The 17,741-nt window shown below is 44.6% G+C and overlaps 1 protein-coding gene and 1 long non-coding RNA gene across 2 annotated transcripts in view; one reads left to right on the forward strand and one right to left on the reverse strand.

Moving 5' to 3' along the window:
* The window catches only part of LOC142088261 (uncharacterized), a 223,119-nt gene that overhangs the window by 170,757 nt on the left and 34,621 nt on the right, over window positions 1-17,741 (reverse strand). The window lies entirely within an intron of this gene.
* Window positions 1,800-7,215, forward strand: LOC142088250 (proto-oncogene Mas-like). Its single transcript, XM_075163404.1, has 2 exons — window positions 1,800-1,933; window positions 5,145-7,215. Exon 2 carries the CDS (start codon window positions 5,166-5,168, stop codon window positions 6,120-6,122), a length of 957 nt encoding a protein of 318 aa, XP_075019505.1. The 5' UTR covers window positions 1,800-1,933; window positions 5,145-5,165; the 3' UTR covers window positions 6,123-7,215.

Below are 17,741 nucleotides of genomic sequence, written 5' to 3' on the forward strand. Positions count from 1 at the left end.
CAAGAACAGCCTCATCTTTCTTGACTTAAAATTTCTGCAGCCAAAGGTGAATCTATGAAATGAAACACAACAAAGCAAATGGATATGCCAATTCATGCATCTGTTCAATTCAAACTCATCACTGCTCTGAAGTTTACTGTGTATTTTTAGCTTCTGACTTATAGGTAATAAATAAATTGTTTCATCCACTGCCCGTTACTTTGCTTTGTTGATGTTTCTTGAAATTTAGAATGGCCCAATAACGACCAAGGTAATGTAACCATCTCCAGACTCAGAATGCCAGCAATCCATGCAGTGAAATGGAAATCCCCAAATTAATGAGGAGGTTAAATACTGCTCCGGGTGAAAATAGTCCTCCAACTTAAATATCAACTTACATCATAGCCTGGAGTCCTGGTCAGGTTAATAAGGGTTAACAGGAGTCACTATAGGAAACAGAGTATTGGGTAAGAAAGTAAAAACAGTCTTACAATCTTTGGGAAAGGAAGAGGAACAACAAATGACAGAAGAAGCTAAAGATGAATCATTGGCTATCTGGCCTGCTAAGCTAATTTGGGCCGGATCTGCCAGTTTCTGTACCGACTGACACACATGGCAGCAATTTGGCTAGCATCATACTCATCTCCTTTTGTTTCCCTAGCCAAACGGACTAGCAGAAGTGACTTAATGCACAAGCCCAAACCAAGAGTTGCTGGTATCTCCTGTTGCAAAATAGTTCCCTACAAGGATGTGCTTATTGCCAGGAAAGGGGAAAGATGTTTTCTCTGTTTTCACTCCACTTACTTGGGCACGTGGATCTGGACACCATGGTGGCGGTAGCTCATGCACATGGAGGGACTGTGCACGGTGAGAAGATGAGTGAGGTGTTGTGGGTGGGTAGTGAATGCTGGCAAGGGGCTGTCTTGATAGAGACATGAGGTGGTGAAGAGGTATGAATTTGATGGTGGGCAGAATGGGGCTGAGGCACTGTTGGGGGGAAGGTGTGAAACTGGAAATGGAAGGCACAAGGCTAGAGGCTGTCTCGAGGGATTTTGTGAAACCGGAAGTGACTGAGGTGGGTGAAGGACTGTGCTGAAAGACAGTATGAAGTGGCACGTAATACTGTGGGTAATGAAGTTGCGTTGAAATAGTTCATGACATCAGAAGCAGGCATTGTGTATTGAAGGCAGCACAAGCACAGGTTGTGCAATTGTAGCTGCTGAGGTGTGATAAGGCTGTGGAGTTTGGGTGGACCCTCCTCCAGGAAAAGTTGTGTGAAGCAGTAGGGATTAATAGGGTGGTAACTTGTGTTGGGAGAAGCTGTGGGTCAGAAGAGGACACTCTGTGGTGATGGGTGTGTTAAGGCCAGTTTGGCAGGGACAATAGGCCCTCGGGGAATGAGAAGTTGTGCTGAGGGAGGTTGTGAAATCATCATCAGGCGTTATGGAAGAGGACTGACAATTTCTCAATCTATGTGACCCTGAGCAGCAGTAAAGCATCCTCTTCAAGGACTGTGAAACTAGAGCATCTCAGGGACACGAGTAGGAAACAAAGCATCAGTGCAAGAGGCAAGGTATAATTTTGGACAGACAGTTCTTGCTTTCTTTGTATTGTGAGACTGGCTGAAGAAGGGAGAAGTAGTAAAAAAACATTTCCAGAGCCATATCAGTGAGAGGTTCTGTACAAAGCGGGAAGGGGGAAGTGGTTCAAATCTAAGTGACCACACACAACAAACTAGATATTTCCCCAAGAGAGTGATTGGCTGGCTGGCAGATGTCACGCTGAAAAGACCGTGGCTTTTTAAACAGTGCCTGACTAGCCCAGCACTACAGTATGACACAAGGATTTTATCTGTTCTATATGTCACAGAATTCAGGTGACAATTTTACCCAGCAGATCCATACCAGGCAGCTGCTGCAAATCAATCACTGAAATTCCAAGGAACCCACAAAAGGTGAGAAATTCCTAGACGGTATCTTTGCCATTGCACTTTGTCTAGTGCTTTCTGTCATGCTTTTGGAGGGGTGGTGAGGGGAAGGGAGGAGGGAAAAAAATGGAGGAAAGGAGATCAAATATTTTCTTCTGCTGGTTAGAAATTGACTATAGGTAAGCAATTGTCTTGATCACTTTCAAGATAAGGAGAGCTTCATTCTGGGGACTCTTTTCCACAAACAAGTGCTATTGAATTGCTCTAAATACACCTCTGTAATATAAGCTGCCATCATTCAGGGACCTAGCATTAGCAGTTTTGGTCTTAAATGATCACTTAAGATTAGCCAAGAAAATACAACATCATAACTTTTTGTCCATAGTCTAAAATGTCTTCGTGGTGTCAAGGTTGTTCAGACTGACATCTGCCACAAGAACTACATGGTATTCAGCATGCAAACCACAGGAAGGATGTTTAATCTCAAGAGAGAAAAAGACCACCTAGACTCAGTCTACTGCTGTTTGATGCAAGCTTTCACTAATTAGTTTCATTAAGGAAGTAGACTCACATCTTGAATATGTCTTGGAGACACAAATGTGTCTTGGAGACAACAAGAAATCAGTCTTTCCAAGGCCATACAACAAATATATGAGAACTGTGAGTGACTTTTTTGGTATTCTTTTCGATGGTCTACGGAAGTCAGAGAAGGATTCCTTCACTTCCATTACAGTGGAAGGTAAAATTTTTTGTTTTGTCACTTATCCACAGGGCGTCCATTACAGTACCTGGCAGTCTTTATGCATACATGACCAATGGCACAGGGCCATGTGATTTAACATCAGGAAATATGCTTGACAAGCTTAAGTTAGACAGCTAATCACCTGGCATTTCCTGAATGCCCAGTGGCAAGAGACGCACTTCTGGAGGATGGGGTCAATTGCCTTCTGGAGATGACTGCAGCAGGGAGGTAGAATAACTGGTTTCCTAAAATGGGCACTTGGTCAGAAGGCTGGTATGGGCTTAGATAGAGCTTAAGTGACACTCAAATGTTCATACCCTCTTCAAATCAATTGGAAATTTCCTTCAGATCACATGGACAGCTGGTGGCAGAGGACAGTGCTACATTGAGTCTTCTAAAAACTAGGAAACCACTTAACCACTGGGTTTTCCTTCCTCCTCACAGCAGACTTGGTTTACAGAATTAGAGGCTGCTTCAGCTGCTTTCTGCTGTGAATCAAGGCCTGATAATTTGCTGCAAACCCAAAAGCAGGTAGCGAGGAAATGAACAGTCATAAGGTGCTTGCTACAGATGTTCAGGGAAGAGGCAGCTTTGCTAGTGATGTTGGTCAGGCAGTATGCTGCTCTCCCCAGATAAGGAAAGAGAAGGTTTAAGTTTGAACTCAGGGATGTTCCTGTTGTGAAACTGTGTTACAACAGAGATTCTGTACATTCTGAAGGAGATGATGTTTTTTGTTTTCCATAGTCTCTTTCAGTATGTACTAAAATTCTTTCTTTAAAGTCTTAATGTTAGAAGCACTCGAAGTCCTGTAAGAGCTGAGGATGGAATCATCCAGCTTCCTATACAAGAGTATGGTGCAGTACCAGAACTTCCCTGGTTTCAGTCAACCCTAACGGTTTCACATCCTGCAAGCCTTGGTGAAGTTAAGGGTGGAGTTCACCTCAGCTAACTTCAGCTGTCCACACACTAATCCTCTCGCTGAAGCTGGCACTCTGCAATGTATCTGCAGTCAGCAAAGACAGGCAGGTAAATGCGCACCTACCTAAGACAGCTATCTTAGGATAAAATACATTACTGTTGGAGGTGCTCATAAACCTCCATTAATTCAAATGGCAGCTTTAAAGGCAATGTTAAATGAGATGTTTGCATTTTTAATGGTGAAAGCCAGGTTTAACGGTCCCAGCTGGATTCCCAACCAAGCACTGCTGGCGTACGTGCCTTCCACGGACTAATGCAGCAAGATTGTCTCCACTGCTCCAGGCCATCAGCTGGCCAAGGAAATTACCTGCATCATGCATTTATCCTGCCTCTATCCATGCAGCACTGAAGACAGTGTGTCTGGGGTCCTGAGAGGAAACAATAACGATTCAAGCTGTCACATTTCGCTTGTTTATGGAAATCTGTCTCCGTGTATGCTGCAGCATTCTACAAAGACAGAACAGACTAGTCATGCTGGTTGGACTCTTCAATGATTCACATCTTCCTAGCTCTCCCCATTTTGCCTTGTTCCTCTCTTCTTTTTAACTATCTCCTGCTGTCTTTCAAGACACTTCTCTACCTTCACACATCAAAATTAATAGCTGGTGGGGAGAGAGGAAGAGAGTCACGCTGTTTGACCTCATCAGACAAAAAAAAAGGTACGAAAACTATTTTTCGACTTTTTTTTTCCCCAAGATTCTCATTCAGATCCCAGTATCATGGGGGAAGAAACAGGGTGAACTGCCTCAGGGAATGGGGTGAAATAATTGTTTGAGCCGTAATTCCAATGTCCTGTGAGGGTCAGACATTTTGTCCCACATATGGTTCTTACAGTTTCTCTCTGCAAAGGAAATTATTAAGGGCTGACTCTGCCAGACTGAATTGTTCATTGTCTGTACATAGGGCTCAAGAGAACAAACCAACCACATTAAGTTACACTTTATTAAAATAGAAATCAGTCATCAACATAAAAAACTACCAGCTATTTTGAGTACTCCCTACCATGTTTTCTGGGCATATGCATAGGACAAAGCTCGATCAGCTTTCACGCTGATTAAAATTGTATGCTGATTGCCTAGAACTTTCACACACTTTTTACAAGATTTGCCTCACCTAATCCTAGCCACATGAAGCAGAGACAATTATACCAGAGCTGTTAACACTGGGTTCTCTTTTTATTCAGACAAAAAAAAGAGGTAATTTTCAGACATGATTAATCTGAGCTATTATAGCTTTTAAAGATATTTGTTTCCCAATACTGACTGCAAAAAGGACCCTCAAGAAACAAATTTTAAAAAGGGAGAAACACACTGCAATCTAACTTTTCCTACATGTCATATAGAATTTGGCCTTAGATACAGTCCTTTGAACAACGCTCCGTGCTCTAAGTCCAAACACAGCAATCCCTCCCTAAATCAAGCTCTGGAACAACGAACTGGAACAAATCCAGAAACACCACCAGGTCACCATGAGGGAAAGTCACACTGGAGTCACCACCTCTCTCCTCTCTGCTTACAGGTCTGTCTGAAATCACTCATTATGAGTACTTCAACTACGTCAATCTTCCTTCCAACTGCAACCAGCCAGGCTCATGGGACTAATCAGAGTGGGGCTGTGGGAAAGACAGAGCCATCATATGCTGTCCTCAAGTTCATGGAGAGCTTCTGCCTCATCAGTGCTGCCTGTGGGATGGTGGGAAATGGCATGGTCCTATGGTACCTTGGCTTCCGCATCCGGAGAAACCACTTCACTGTCTACATCCTGAACCTGGCTGCTGCCGACTTTGGGTATCTCCTCTGCATCGCCATTGAGACGGTTCAGTACCTGATGCAGTTCAACGTGGGGGTGCAGTTTGGGATATTCCTCTTCCTGGATCTTTTCATGTATGGGACTGGCTTGTACCTCCTTACGGCCATCAGCATTGAGAGGTGCCTGTCTGTCCTTTGTCCAATCTGGTGCCGAAGCCACCGCCCAAAGCACTTGTCTGGCATCATCTCCGGCCTGCTCTGGGGTCTCTCCCTGCTGCTGAACACGCTCGGGTATGTTTTGTGTACCGTTCGCCCCTCTACCAGGAACTGCCAGCTCCTGCTCATCACCATCGGAGCCTTGGACTTCCTCTTCTGCACGCCCCTCATGCTGCTCTTCAGCCTGACCCTCTTCCTTAGAGTCAAGTGCAGCTCCCAACACCTCCAAACAGGCAGGCTCTTCACCGTCATCATGCTCACCGTCCTCTTTTTCCTCATTTTTGCTGTGCCTCTGAGCACCCTGATCCTCCTTGACTTCTTGGGCTACAAATTTCTCTACTCCCCGGAGATCGGCTTTGTGCTGTCCTGTGTGAATAGCAGTCTCAACCCTGTCATTTACTTCCTTGTGGGGAGCTACAGGGATCGAAGAATCAAGCTCACCCTCAGGCTGGCATTCCAGAGGGCCTTTGAAGATTCAGCAGATGACAAAGATGAACGGGAAACCCGCGACACAATAACTATGTCCTCCTAATACCCTGCTGTGCCTAACACAGCAACACTGGTCTGGAGCTGAGGGCCGATAGTTTACAGAATTGAAGAACTCTGAGGTATTGGGGAAGGTTTATCTTCAGTGTCTTCGGGGTAGATCTCTACCCTTTAGCTAGTTATTTTAAGCTCCACCTGTGGTTGGTGAAAATACAGAAGCAGCTGGACCACAGAATTTATCTGACCTGTATTAGGACCACATTGAAAGTGCCTATTTCTTTTCAGGGGCTGCTAAATGATTTCAATCTGATAAGATGAAATGTCTTGATGTCTGCATTTCGTCAAAGGAATCCCACCCAGAGTTTGCAGCTCACTCAATAAATCTCTGTCTTTCAGAGCACAACAATATCAAATTCTTAAATTCTCAGTCACTTTTTACTCAGATCTCTGAAGATGAGATGGGAACCAATCCTCCTCCTGTTGAAATCAAACACAAAATTCCTGGAAGCAGTGTCTATCTATCTTACTTAATTTTAAATACCTGTATCTCAGCAACACATGCAACCTTTCGTGGCTCACAGAGTGCACGATTCTTTGCTTCCTAATGTGAGCATTTCAAATAGTGAAATGATTCATGCCCTAGAAGTTCCTTTCTTCTATTAACTAGGGAGCTTTCCATACCATAGAGTTGTGATGTAGTAGAAAAGGGCTCCAACCCCTCCCAACTTGCCTTACAGCTTTATGCACTGAGTTGCATGCTCCCTTTTCTTGTCTTTCAAAGAAATACAGGGCTGGAGTTGCATTTTAGCTTCCTCCAGCCCAGGACAGAGTATCTGCATCTAACTACAGCATGCATTGGGTTGTTATTTCTTCCTTTAAGAAGGATAGATGATAAGAACCATGGCTTCTAACATCTCCCCTACCAAGAGAAATAAATTCAAGGATAGGGAAAAAATAGGAAAGAGAAGAAAGGTAAATAAATATCAGAATTTGCAACAAATTATTCTCTAGACCCAATCCCTTGAGATGCAAGATGTGATTATTTGAAGTGTTGTACTATCAGACTACATAACATTTGCTCTTTTAACCTAAATTGATAGAAAAAGGCAACACAGGTAATTTTCTTTGAGAAACCTTACAGGTTTTCTCTTCATGCCTTCATCTGCAACTATTTTCCTAAAGGGAAGCTGCATTCTTCTATTGTCTAATATGTTTTTCCTCTTCATTTGTCTTTTTATTAATTTTGAAATGCACCACTTAAAAAATAGTGGTTCACCCTAATGTCTGTAGTTGCTTTTTGCTTTCTGTTTACAGATCCTGAAAGCTGAAATTTGAGTTACATTTCTACTATTCTTTAATTTTTAATACTATTGTTCTGCAATGTACATATAGTTGATTCAGATTAGGTCTAAGTCATCAATTATTTTTAGTAAGGTTTTTTTCCTTTTAACTTCTACTGCTGAGGGGAAGAGAGCATCCATTTATCAGAAAACATGTTAAAAATGTTTTCCTTTTAATATCTGTAATGATTTTATCATTGGGAGAACCAAAACATTTCCGTTATTATTAAAAATGTCAAAAGCCTTTTTTTAAAAAGGAAAACAATTTGTATTTAAAAGCATTATTGTGCTCAGAATCCATCAACTGATAAAAGCATGCAGAATATAAACTGTGGAAAACTTTCCATCCTGACAGTTTGTCCTTAAACAGACCCATCATGAAGACATGCGGCATTTAATGTGAACACATTTTACACATCACATTAACGTGAACACTTTACATCCAACCTTGGACATTTAAAAAATAATGCCTGCATATAAACCACTATCGTAGACACCCTCAATCATTCATGGTAAAAGACACGCATTCTCAGGGGTGGCATCTGCCACATATTTGCAGTGTATCTCCTGTGGTCCAAAAGAAGTCAGTGATAGGATCTGCAAGGAGATGGCGATCATTTGCAGGCTTTTCCACCCTGAACGAACACCAAGACAGTCAGCCCAGCCTGCCGGGGAGAATGTCCTCAGCATCTGAACTAAGTTTGTCCTCTGAATTGCTCAGTATCTCTGCAAGGACGCCAGGGCATCCAGAAGATCAGCGGTCACGTATGAGAAGGGTACATTCCTCAGGAGCCACCAGCATCCTGAAAAAAGCCCACATTTCTGCTTTCTTGGGGATACCTGAAAGGAGACAGGCAGGCCCAGGCCATAAATGTTGAGTGTGCTCCTCAACATGGTCCATGTGCCAGCGGCATGCGTTGCCTGCGAGGGATGGTGTCACCTGTTCCCCAAGGACAGCAAACCTAACTCCATTCCTCCGAGGAGTCCCTAGATACCAGAGTCTGAAATAATCTTTATTTTCTCATTGATTTCAGCAGAAGGCACATACATTACTGTTGGTAATTTATGTGGTAAGGTTGGTAATGGTACTGTTGGTACCATTACTGGTATTTCTGCAGTGCAGTTAAGGCCTGGAGGAAGGGATGCATATGGGCATGTGGACGCTTCAGAACGGTCCAGTTTTCACCACATGCAGGAGAGTGAAAGACTCGCTGGATCCTTGATTTGGTTCCCTTTCCCAAGCCTCTGTCCCCCAGTAGTTATCCCCACCCTCCCCTTCAAGCAGCTACCCCATTCTCCATTCCAAGAGCTTCTACCACAACCAGCCCACTTCTCTCCCTCACCCCAGCCTACCTCACACATACCTCAAAGGAGCAGCCTTCCCCTTGCAGCCCTCCCCAGCATCAGCTGCCAAATTCCTTCTTTTGCACCTCTCATGGAGATGCGGCTTCATGCCACAGGAAGGAAGGGGCAGCAGCTAGTAAGAGAAGGCTACGTCCTCTTTGAAAGAGGAGAGTCAGGGTCAGCTAACTGGGGGCAGAAGGAGGGGCAAGCACCTCTAGACAGCTATCTTTTGCACTATTTAGGTGTCACACCAGCTCATAGCCAAGTGGTGTCTTACAACCCACAGAGCAACTTGGGATCGGGCACAAAGAAGAGCAGAGGTACAACAGTGCAAACAGGCTTTGGCAGGCCTTGCTGGTGAGACCCGAGATACTTTATAGAAACCCCACTTTAGGCCCTACAGGTTGTATGCTTTAAAAGCTTAACTGCCGAAAACATAGTCACCCATTCCTACCCAGGCCAGAAAAAAGACAGCACGTCAAAGCAAGTGTCCATAGGCAAGAAGCAGTAGATAAAGGACTTCATCCGATACTAAGCTCTGTTTAATTTGAACTGAGAGGTGACAAAGTCAGGTAATCACAACACGACAAAATTTGGATCATTTGCCTTGCTCAAAGGCAACTCCTGACTGCAGAGGCAGAGAAAGACCCTTGCTTCTTCACAGGGTGACACCTGAAGACTAAGGGACATTTGTCCCCATGGAGCCAACACCTGCCCATTTCAAAACTTGCACAGCCACATTGTTAGAAGTCCTTTCTTCCTGTCCGTTTTATAAGTGGCACGCAGCAAGTTTATTTCCTGTCTGCAGTATTTCTGTTAATTGCTATGAATAAATTGCTGTGTTTACTATCCTTCTAAAGTCTCTTTCAGCTCAGCCCTTTAAAATACTTTATTTCTCTGGGGTCAGAGGTGAGCAATGAGTCATCAAGGAGCGTAAGAGCCCCGTGCAGTTTAGAGAGGCTCCACCTACCAGCAGGAGGAAAAAATAGGCACCTTTTTACACACACTGTGAAAGAAAGGCTCAGAAGCATTCCCAGGGTGGAAAGTGAGGGCTAATCATGTCCAGAAAGGATTACTGATGCCTGGCATTCAGGGGATTGAGGAAGGCCTCATTGTCTGATCTGTCTCCCTTACCCCAGGCACATTGGACAAGCCATTTTTCTTCTTGGGGGTCTTGGCAGGATTTGGGATAAGGCATTGCACAGGAAGTGAATTTTGAAGGAAACATTGGGAAAAGGGATACTGTCCCTCAGACTAATCCAATCTAACCCAAGTCTGATTTTCCAAGAAAGACAAAACGAAATAGAACTTCCCACAATCTCTACTAACCGCTCATTTATACATCCCTAGCATAACAGCATTTGGTCCCAGTACAAGTGCACAAAGAGCCTTTCACAAATGCAAGCAATATCCCAGAGCATTACCAGCAATGGAATCCCTGGCAGGTAGTTTTTTTCGCACCGAGTGTAGCAGCAACCAGAGAAGTGGAGCAGAAATGTGAAATTGCCTCACAACATAAAAGAAGCCCATTCTCATCTGCTGCTGACTTCATCCCGTCCTCCCCTCTGCACAGTGAAAATGCTCCTTCCTGACAGCACCTTCTTCATTACATCACAGAAGACACAAACTGAATCAAACAAAGACTGAAACATCTTCCCCATCTTTTCCACAGAAGATCCGATGGGATAATTAGAAATCAAGAGAAAGACACTCTAGAGGTGCTGCCAGGTCCCTGCTTCTCTGAGAGCTCAATTCAGCTGCACAGGGGCAGAAAGTAAGCATTTGAGGACCGGGTTCAGAAATGCCTCACCTTCCACACATTTTGCAGCGTTCTTTGTCTCTGCTGTGCCATTTTCCGGTCCTCTCTCACAGGCATACCCGTACACACAGTCACTGTGTAGTCACACCCTCCCCATCTCCTACTGCTCTGTCTGTAAGTAGCAATGTTTTCTTCTGCTTCTTTTTCTTTGCTTTGTTGAATGGTCTCATTCTTTCTCCTTCTGCCTGGATGCCACACTTAGCCGATCTCCATCTCTCCAAATTCCTGCATGAGTTTGCCCTCTCCTCAACATTTTGCATCTTGCTACCTGATACCTACATAGATAGCTTTCAAGGGGCATGCATGGTTACTATCTGTCCCTATTACCTACATAGATAGTAACCATGCATGCCCCTTGAAAGCCATCTGTCCCAAGCCACAAAGCTGTAAGAATAAAAGCAATGTGTCAGTCACTAAATGCCCTCTGTCTCTTCTCTGATCCCAAGAGAAACAGAAAGGAGAGATGTATTCGATTTGGGGTATTTCATCATGACTGAGGAGCTCATAACACACTTTCCCCAAAGCAACACAAGCCAGACTCATGGCCAAAGCCACCGCCCAAAGCACTTGTCTGGCATCATCTCTGGCCTGCTCTGGGTCTCTTTCTGCTGCGGAACATGTGCAGGTATGTTTTGTGTACCGTTCGCCCCTCTGCCAGGAGCTGCCAGCTCCTGCTCATTCCCCTTCTACACGCCCCTCATGCTGCTCTTCAGCCTGACCATCTTCCTCAGAGTCAAGTGCTGTCCTGTGTGAATAGCAGCCTCAACCTTGTCGTTTACTTCCTTGTGGGGAGTTACAGGGATCAGAGAATCAAGCTCACCCTCAGGCTGGCACTCCAGAGGGCCTTTGAAGATTCAACAGATGACAAAGATGAACAGGAAACCCGTGACACAATAACTATGTCCTCTTAAATTTCTCCCTTTTTGTGCCCAATAAGCTTTTGAAATGGAGAGAGAAAGAAAAAGAGAGGCAGAACATAAAGATTCCTTTGAACCATTGGGCCCTAGATTCCAGGGTGGGGGGAAAAGTGAATATATGAGTCTAATTTAGGGCTATACCAAGCCATGTTGCTAGCCCCATACGTTAATCCCAAATTCAAATGCACTTTTGTTTATTTAGACTTCTCCACGGTAAAGCATGAGAACTATCTTTGTGGCTAGCTTACTTCAATTACTGTCACTCTCTTTGGGTGCCAGTTTAACAAAAAGAATTTTTAAATGGCTCTCCCTGGTCTTTTTCTGCTTTTTTGTCGCAGCTATCACTCCTGAGCCAACATTTCAGCTCCTTTTCCATCAACTTTCTCACTTTTAAAGCCATTGCATAGCTCACATATTGTCAAAAATGCCTTCTCAAAACTAATTTCAAAACCAATTATTTTTGGCAATAAAGCATAGAAGCGATCTCCCAAGCATAAAAGCGATCTCCCTTCACCCCCCAACATTTATTCTTTAAAAAAAAACAGAAATCAGTTGTTCAAAAAGAAACATGGAAGCAAGCATGCCTACAATGTGTTGGAGGCCCAGATATCTCTGTGGGAGCTATGCTCCTCTGTTCATGTGCTCCTGCCCAGATGTCTGCCTGGATAACGTCCCTAGGGGCTCTCACCAGAAAGAGCCTGCCAAAACCACCCCGGCCACAAACGGAAAGCCTTCTCTTAAAAAAAGGGAGGGACACAGAGATGTGGGTTAGATTTTTTTGGGGGGGAGGGAAATGAACAAAGGGATAAGCTTCTGGGGAAGATGGTGGTGCAGAAGAGCTTGAGAAGCAGCTGAGGAAGACACACACTGCACAGTCCTGCACGTTAGAGGAGTCTCTGCAAGGCTTGGCAGCAAAAGGTGTTACCTGGCTGCAGGCGCAGACTAGACTTTTCAGACCCTGTCTCCTGGCATCTGCTTCAAATCCCTGTAGGTGTCCCATGAAGTCCTGGCCAGAAGAAATCTAGAACATCTTTTGGGGGATCACAGGGGGAGTCACAAGGTGTTGGAGAACACAGACAGGATTAGTGCTGGTCAAGGACATTCTCTTTCCTGAATGTACCTTTATGGCAGAATTAACTTATCCTTATTTTTACTCTTTTCATGCACCTTCAAAACTCACTTGCATAGCAACAAGGGGGCTTTTTTTTCCTCTTTCACCGCCGGCTCAGGCAACTGGGGATGCTCCCTGAATGAGTACATCTCAAATAGTGTGACACATCCCTGCAGTAAAGCTGACTGGTCACAGAAATTCGAGTGGGGTTAATTCAAGGAATTCAGCCAAGGAAAGAGCTGGGCCAATGCTGTGGCATGGCTCTTGGACACTCTACGCGGCATCTGCCGTGTCAGACTTAATTCTCAATATGCCATTCACCTTGTTTTTTCCTTAAGAGAATGGATGTCATCTGAGACTAGAATTAAAATGCTAATACTATTTAAGATGCCCAAATTACCCCAAACTTCAAAGTACAGACACTATTACTCTGCTTTTTCTATTCAGGTTAGTAAAGTACCACTACATCTCCCCTGGCAATGAACTGGACAGGAATTTGGAAGGTTTAGAAAACAAGGCAGAAAATTTTATGGTATCCAAACAGAAAACGTATCTTTGTCAAGAAGATGAGCTAAGGACAGAAGTGAAGCAGTTGTGGTAGGGAGACGTGATTTTTTGTTATATCAAACTAACTAAACTTAGCAAACTTCATGTTAAATACATTCTGAGAACAGTTCCTCTGAGCTCAACCTGATGACACTATTCAGTGAGGTGACTCCTCCACCATCTCTCTGCAGGAGCTGTCTCCTACCTTCCATCTTTATTTTACTCTTCAGAGGCTCTCCATAGCACAACAAAACCCTTGACCCTCTTGGCTTATTCCTTATAGGGAGGTAGATAAAAAAAAAAAATTGCTGCTGCTGTTTGCAGAACGAAAACCTCTGGGTGCAACATGTGTTGACCAGCTAAAAATTTGATGGGCTTGATACATGCCCTGAGCAGAAAATCAGGGAGGAAGGTAGTGATAAGAATGTAGATTTCTCCTAATTGATATTGCTCTCTGTATGTTTTAGATGCTAATGAGGAGGGGAAAATGGAGAAAAATCAGGAGCAAAAATAAAAAAATCAGGAAATCTGATATGAAGATGGACTTACGTGTATCTTCATTGTTAAAACACATTGCTCCACACAACATTAGACAATAGGCTCTTGGGTTGGTGGACTCAACACTGGATCCAAGAGGGGAATTACTGATGCCAAAGTGCCAATTCCCCTCAGGGCTGATGGATGACTGCTGTTGCACATAACTGTCGTACTGTTGATTTCACAGTTTTGAAGACAAGAAGCAGCCGATTGCACTAACCAGCAAGAGGAACTAGGTGCGCAGAGGTGCAAACCAGCACCCAACAAGGCAGGGGGGGAGGCTGGAAACCTCACCCTTTCAAAGATGACAAAGAAAAGAGGAATAGGAGGATGGAAATCAGCCTGAACAGAAAAATGGCGATGGTACCTAACAACAGGGACACAGCCTAACTGGGTTCGTGGCCATGAACAGAGAGGGAGCATATGGCTGACCTTACGTAAAGGTGGAGGGGAAGGGTAAAGACAGAGGAGTGAAAGAATTAACACCAACATCAATTACAATGTGTGAAAATCAGCTCAAAAAACTGGCTGCCCTTCCTTCCAGACCAGTACCTCAGAAGTTTCTCAAATTCAGTGCCTCGCCTCCTCCAGTCTCTCCTGACGGAGTTTCCAGGCGAATGCAGGCTGCGGCAGAGGCGGCGCTGGAGACGGCAGACCCTGTGTGTGTGCCCCACAGGAGAGGGACCAGAGCAGGGAACACCCAAAGCCTGCTAATTACAAAAAATTATCTCTGTGTGTGTGTGTACTGGGTGTCTGTGGCAAGCTGCCGGCACGGCGGGCTGCAGGGTTCTCTCTGAGGGGAACTGAGGCGCTGCCCTGCACTGGGCACAGGGTTCCCGCCGGTTCCAGCCGGTTCCTGCCGGTTCCAGCCAGTTCCATCCGGTTCCATGGTGACTACGCTGCAGACCACAGCTGAGCCCTTCAGGGGAGCCTGTGGCGCCTTTGGAGAACGGGCAGAAAACACCAGAGACGCAGAGGGGAAGGGAAAAAGAGTGAGAAATAGCGGGAGAACAGCGAGGGCAGAGAAGGGGGAGGGGGCGCCGCTCTGCAGCGGGGGAGGACCCTGCGCCGGAGCAGACGGGTATTACCTGACAGGAACTGCCGCCTGAGGAGGAGCCTCGCTGGGACAGAGGCAAGGAGCGGCAGGGAGAAACCGCAAAGTATGGACTGTAAGGCCCCCGAAGCGCCCCTGTGCTGCTTGGGTAGAGGAGTCCGGAGGAAAGGAGTGAAGCTGAGCTGGGGCCGAGGGTCGTGTTTTAATTGTCTCTCACTACCCAAATCTATTTTAATTGCCAATAAATTAATTTTCCCCAGGCCAAGTCTGTTTTGCCCATGATGGTAATTGGTAAGGGATCTCCTGTGGCAAGGGGAACTAGGGACACATTTCTCCACCAGTTTTAAAGAGAACTGGGGACTTCTGTCATGTTCTGAGGGTCTGCCATAATACATCAATCGCTGTACCTCAAACCCGTCTCTCTCAGAGGAAAGGACTCATTACAAAGCTTTCCCCACTGGTGTTTCTCTCCCCATTTCTCCCCTTTATCTCCCATCCTTTAAGAGGCAAAAGGAAATAGGACCTTTCCTATGCCCAGGTCTGTACTTTTCTGGTGATGTCTGTCCCTATCCAGATCCCAGCTTGGAGCTGCCGCATCCCAAAGTGTGTAGGAAAAACAGAGAGTGAGGCCATGACAACGGGGCTTCTGATGAAAGATACAGAAACGGGATGGGTGGGAACCAGATCTGTAAAAACAATAAGCTAAGGTGTTATTAGTATTAAAAAAAGAAAAAAAAAATCCTTCCTCTCAGCGCCTGGGCCTGAACCAGGTACTGTAGGGAGTCTGACACAGGGGTTAAGGCAGATCGACTCCACAACCTCAGTGGCTTTTCACTGGTGATTTTCCCCACAATTTCCATGTGAATGTTTTCTGATTTACAACCAGTCACTTGGAACTCTAGTATTTCCCAGCTGCACCATGGGTGGAATTTGTCCCCTTGGGATCTCTTGGGACCTTTCACAAAAAGGCTGTCAGGCTGTCTTTGCATCACCTCAAACCAAAGGAGGAACGAGCTCATGAAGTCCTATTTCTTCTGAACATGGACCAAGTTTTAGGGGACTCAGCAATGCTCATGACTTCTAATCCTCCCTGAGTAGAGGAAATGACTAATGGAAAGAAACTTCAGAACAGAAGCAGTATAGAAAACATCATTTTTTGCTTACAGATACTCCTATTTTATATAGATTGTTTCTGTCCTGGTAATTATATAAATATTAGCACCTACTTAATTGTTTTGTTTTTATTGTTCTCTGTTTTTAATTTAAGAATTTCGTGGATATTTGGCAATATGATTTTCTCCATCTTAAAATGCATCTTTTATCTCAGTCCATTATGCCTATTCCGGAGCTTCCTTAGGATATGTTTCCATCATAGCTGTGCTTTGCATTAGAGCAGCAATATATGCGTCACCCGTTTTATGGGAAGTTCCTGACAAAAAGGAGGGATCTGAGAAGAACCAGAACTCATTGCACAATGTGTGGTGGAGGAAATAATACTTGAATTACTGTTAAAGACAGCACTAAGTATAAGGCAAATCATAATGAAAATAAACAAAGGGGAAAATGAAGATGGAAAATGAAAACAGAAAATGGGGACTGGACCAGGTAAATAATTTTTTATTTAAGACACAGGAAGAACCTACAAGTCAGTGTGGGCTGAAAAAGGACAGAAAAGCCAAGTTAATTTTAGAACAGATAATTCTAGCTGTTAGTCTGGTATTTCACAGCTGCACTTGCTCTTTGGCAGGTGAATAACACTTTCTGCAGTGATTCCAGAGGGAGCAGGACAAGCCCCAGTGTGACTCACTCAACTACGCGTGAGGATTTAGCACTCTGGGGATATTCTTCTTCATCTGTCCTGTCCAAGAAAATCCTTTGTCATGCAAACACTTTATACTATCCCTTTCCCCAATTCCACCTGTACCTCTAGCCATCCTGGCACCTCTTTGATCTGCATCCCAAGGTAGGTGTTCATCTGCCATCTTTACCGTACCAGATCCTGTGCTTAGTAAGCTCCAGGGCTCAGGCACTCCATCTATGCCATTTGCATCAGACGTTTACACTTGTGTGAACACTTTGGCTGTTGTTCGCAGCTTCTTGAGGCTGCTTCCGGCCCATGAAAAAGCAAAGCTTTCATGGGAGCTGCATTTATGTGAAAGTGAACTCCAGCAATGTCCAGAGATATTGCCTATACCTACAAATCCTCCCTCAGTTATGTCCCAAGACTATCATAAGAAACAGCAATATTTCTATTGTTACAGTGATTTTCGTTTTTATTGTTGAGGAAAACTTCAGTTTGAAATAAAAGAAAGTATTCGGGGTGGGAAGGATTTGTCTTTAGCCTTCTAAAAGTAGGATTTAAGTCACTGAATTTTGGGTTCTTGCAATGCAGGAATCACAGGTGTGCCAGGTGACCCTCTATAAACACAGAGATCCCACAAATGCAATCAGTGGAGCTGAGAGTGTAACTAGGTAAGGGGAGAACACAGTAAGGAGGCATCATGGTTTCTGGTGAAATCTCTGCTAAAACAATATTGTAACCAATCATCAAAAGTTCTCCAAACCTTGTTAACTAACATGAAATATCTTCAGCGAAAGTGCTGCCCTGTAAAAAGAAAAACACAAAGAAAGGCTATGAACCCCTATTATTTCTTTAAATGTTTTCATCCAAACATTTTCCCTTCTTTCTCTGATTTAGACCTAGCTTCCAAAAAGCAGATTTAGATCCGCAAGAGACCACAAAGACTCATTCACTGACCGAAGGAGCAAGAGTTTATTAGGTTGGGACCAGGGCATGGGGGCCCTCTTTCCCCCTGGGCTGCCTGTGGGGCTCAGCATCTTCAGCCCCTGCTGACCCGCCACGTTCCCCTGCCTGAGCCCTCCCCACTCCTACCAGCACATGGCCTTTGCACCATTGGATGTCTCTGTATGAGCCTGAGGTAGCTGCAACAAAACCCATCTCTGCTGGGAGCAGGCTCCTGTGGACTGCCGCACTGC

The sequence above is a fragment of the Calonectris borealis genome, chromosome 14, assembly GCF_964195595.1.
Source record: "Calonectris borealis chromosome 14, bCalBor7.hap1.2, whole genome shotgun sequence".
NCBI classification, from domain to species: Eukaryota; Metazoa; Chordata; class Aves; order Procellariiformes; family Procellariidae; genus Calonectris; species Calonectris borealis.

Coding starts and splice junctions, on each gene's coding strand:
- LOC142088250 (XM_075163404.1), top strand. CDS start 5,166: ATGAGTACTTCAACTACGTCAATCTTCCTTCCAACTGCAACCAGCCAG.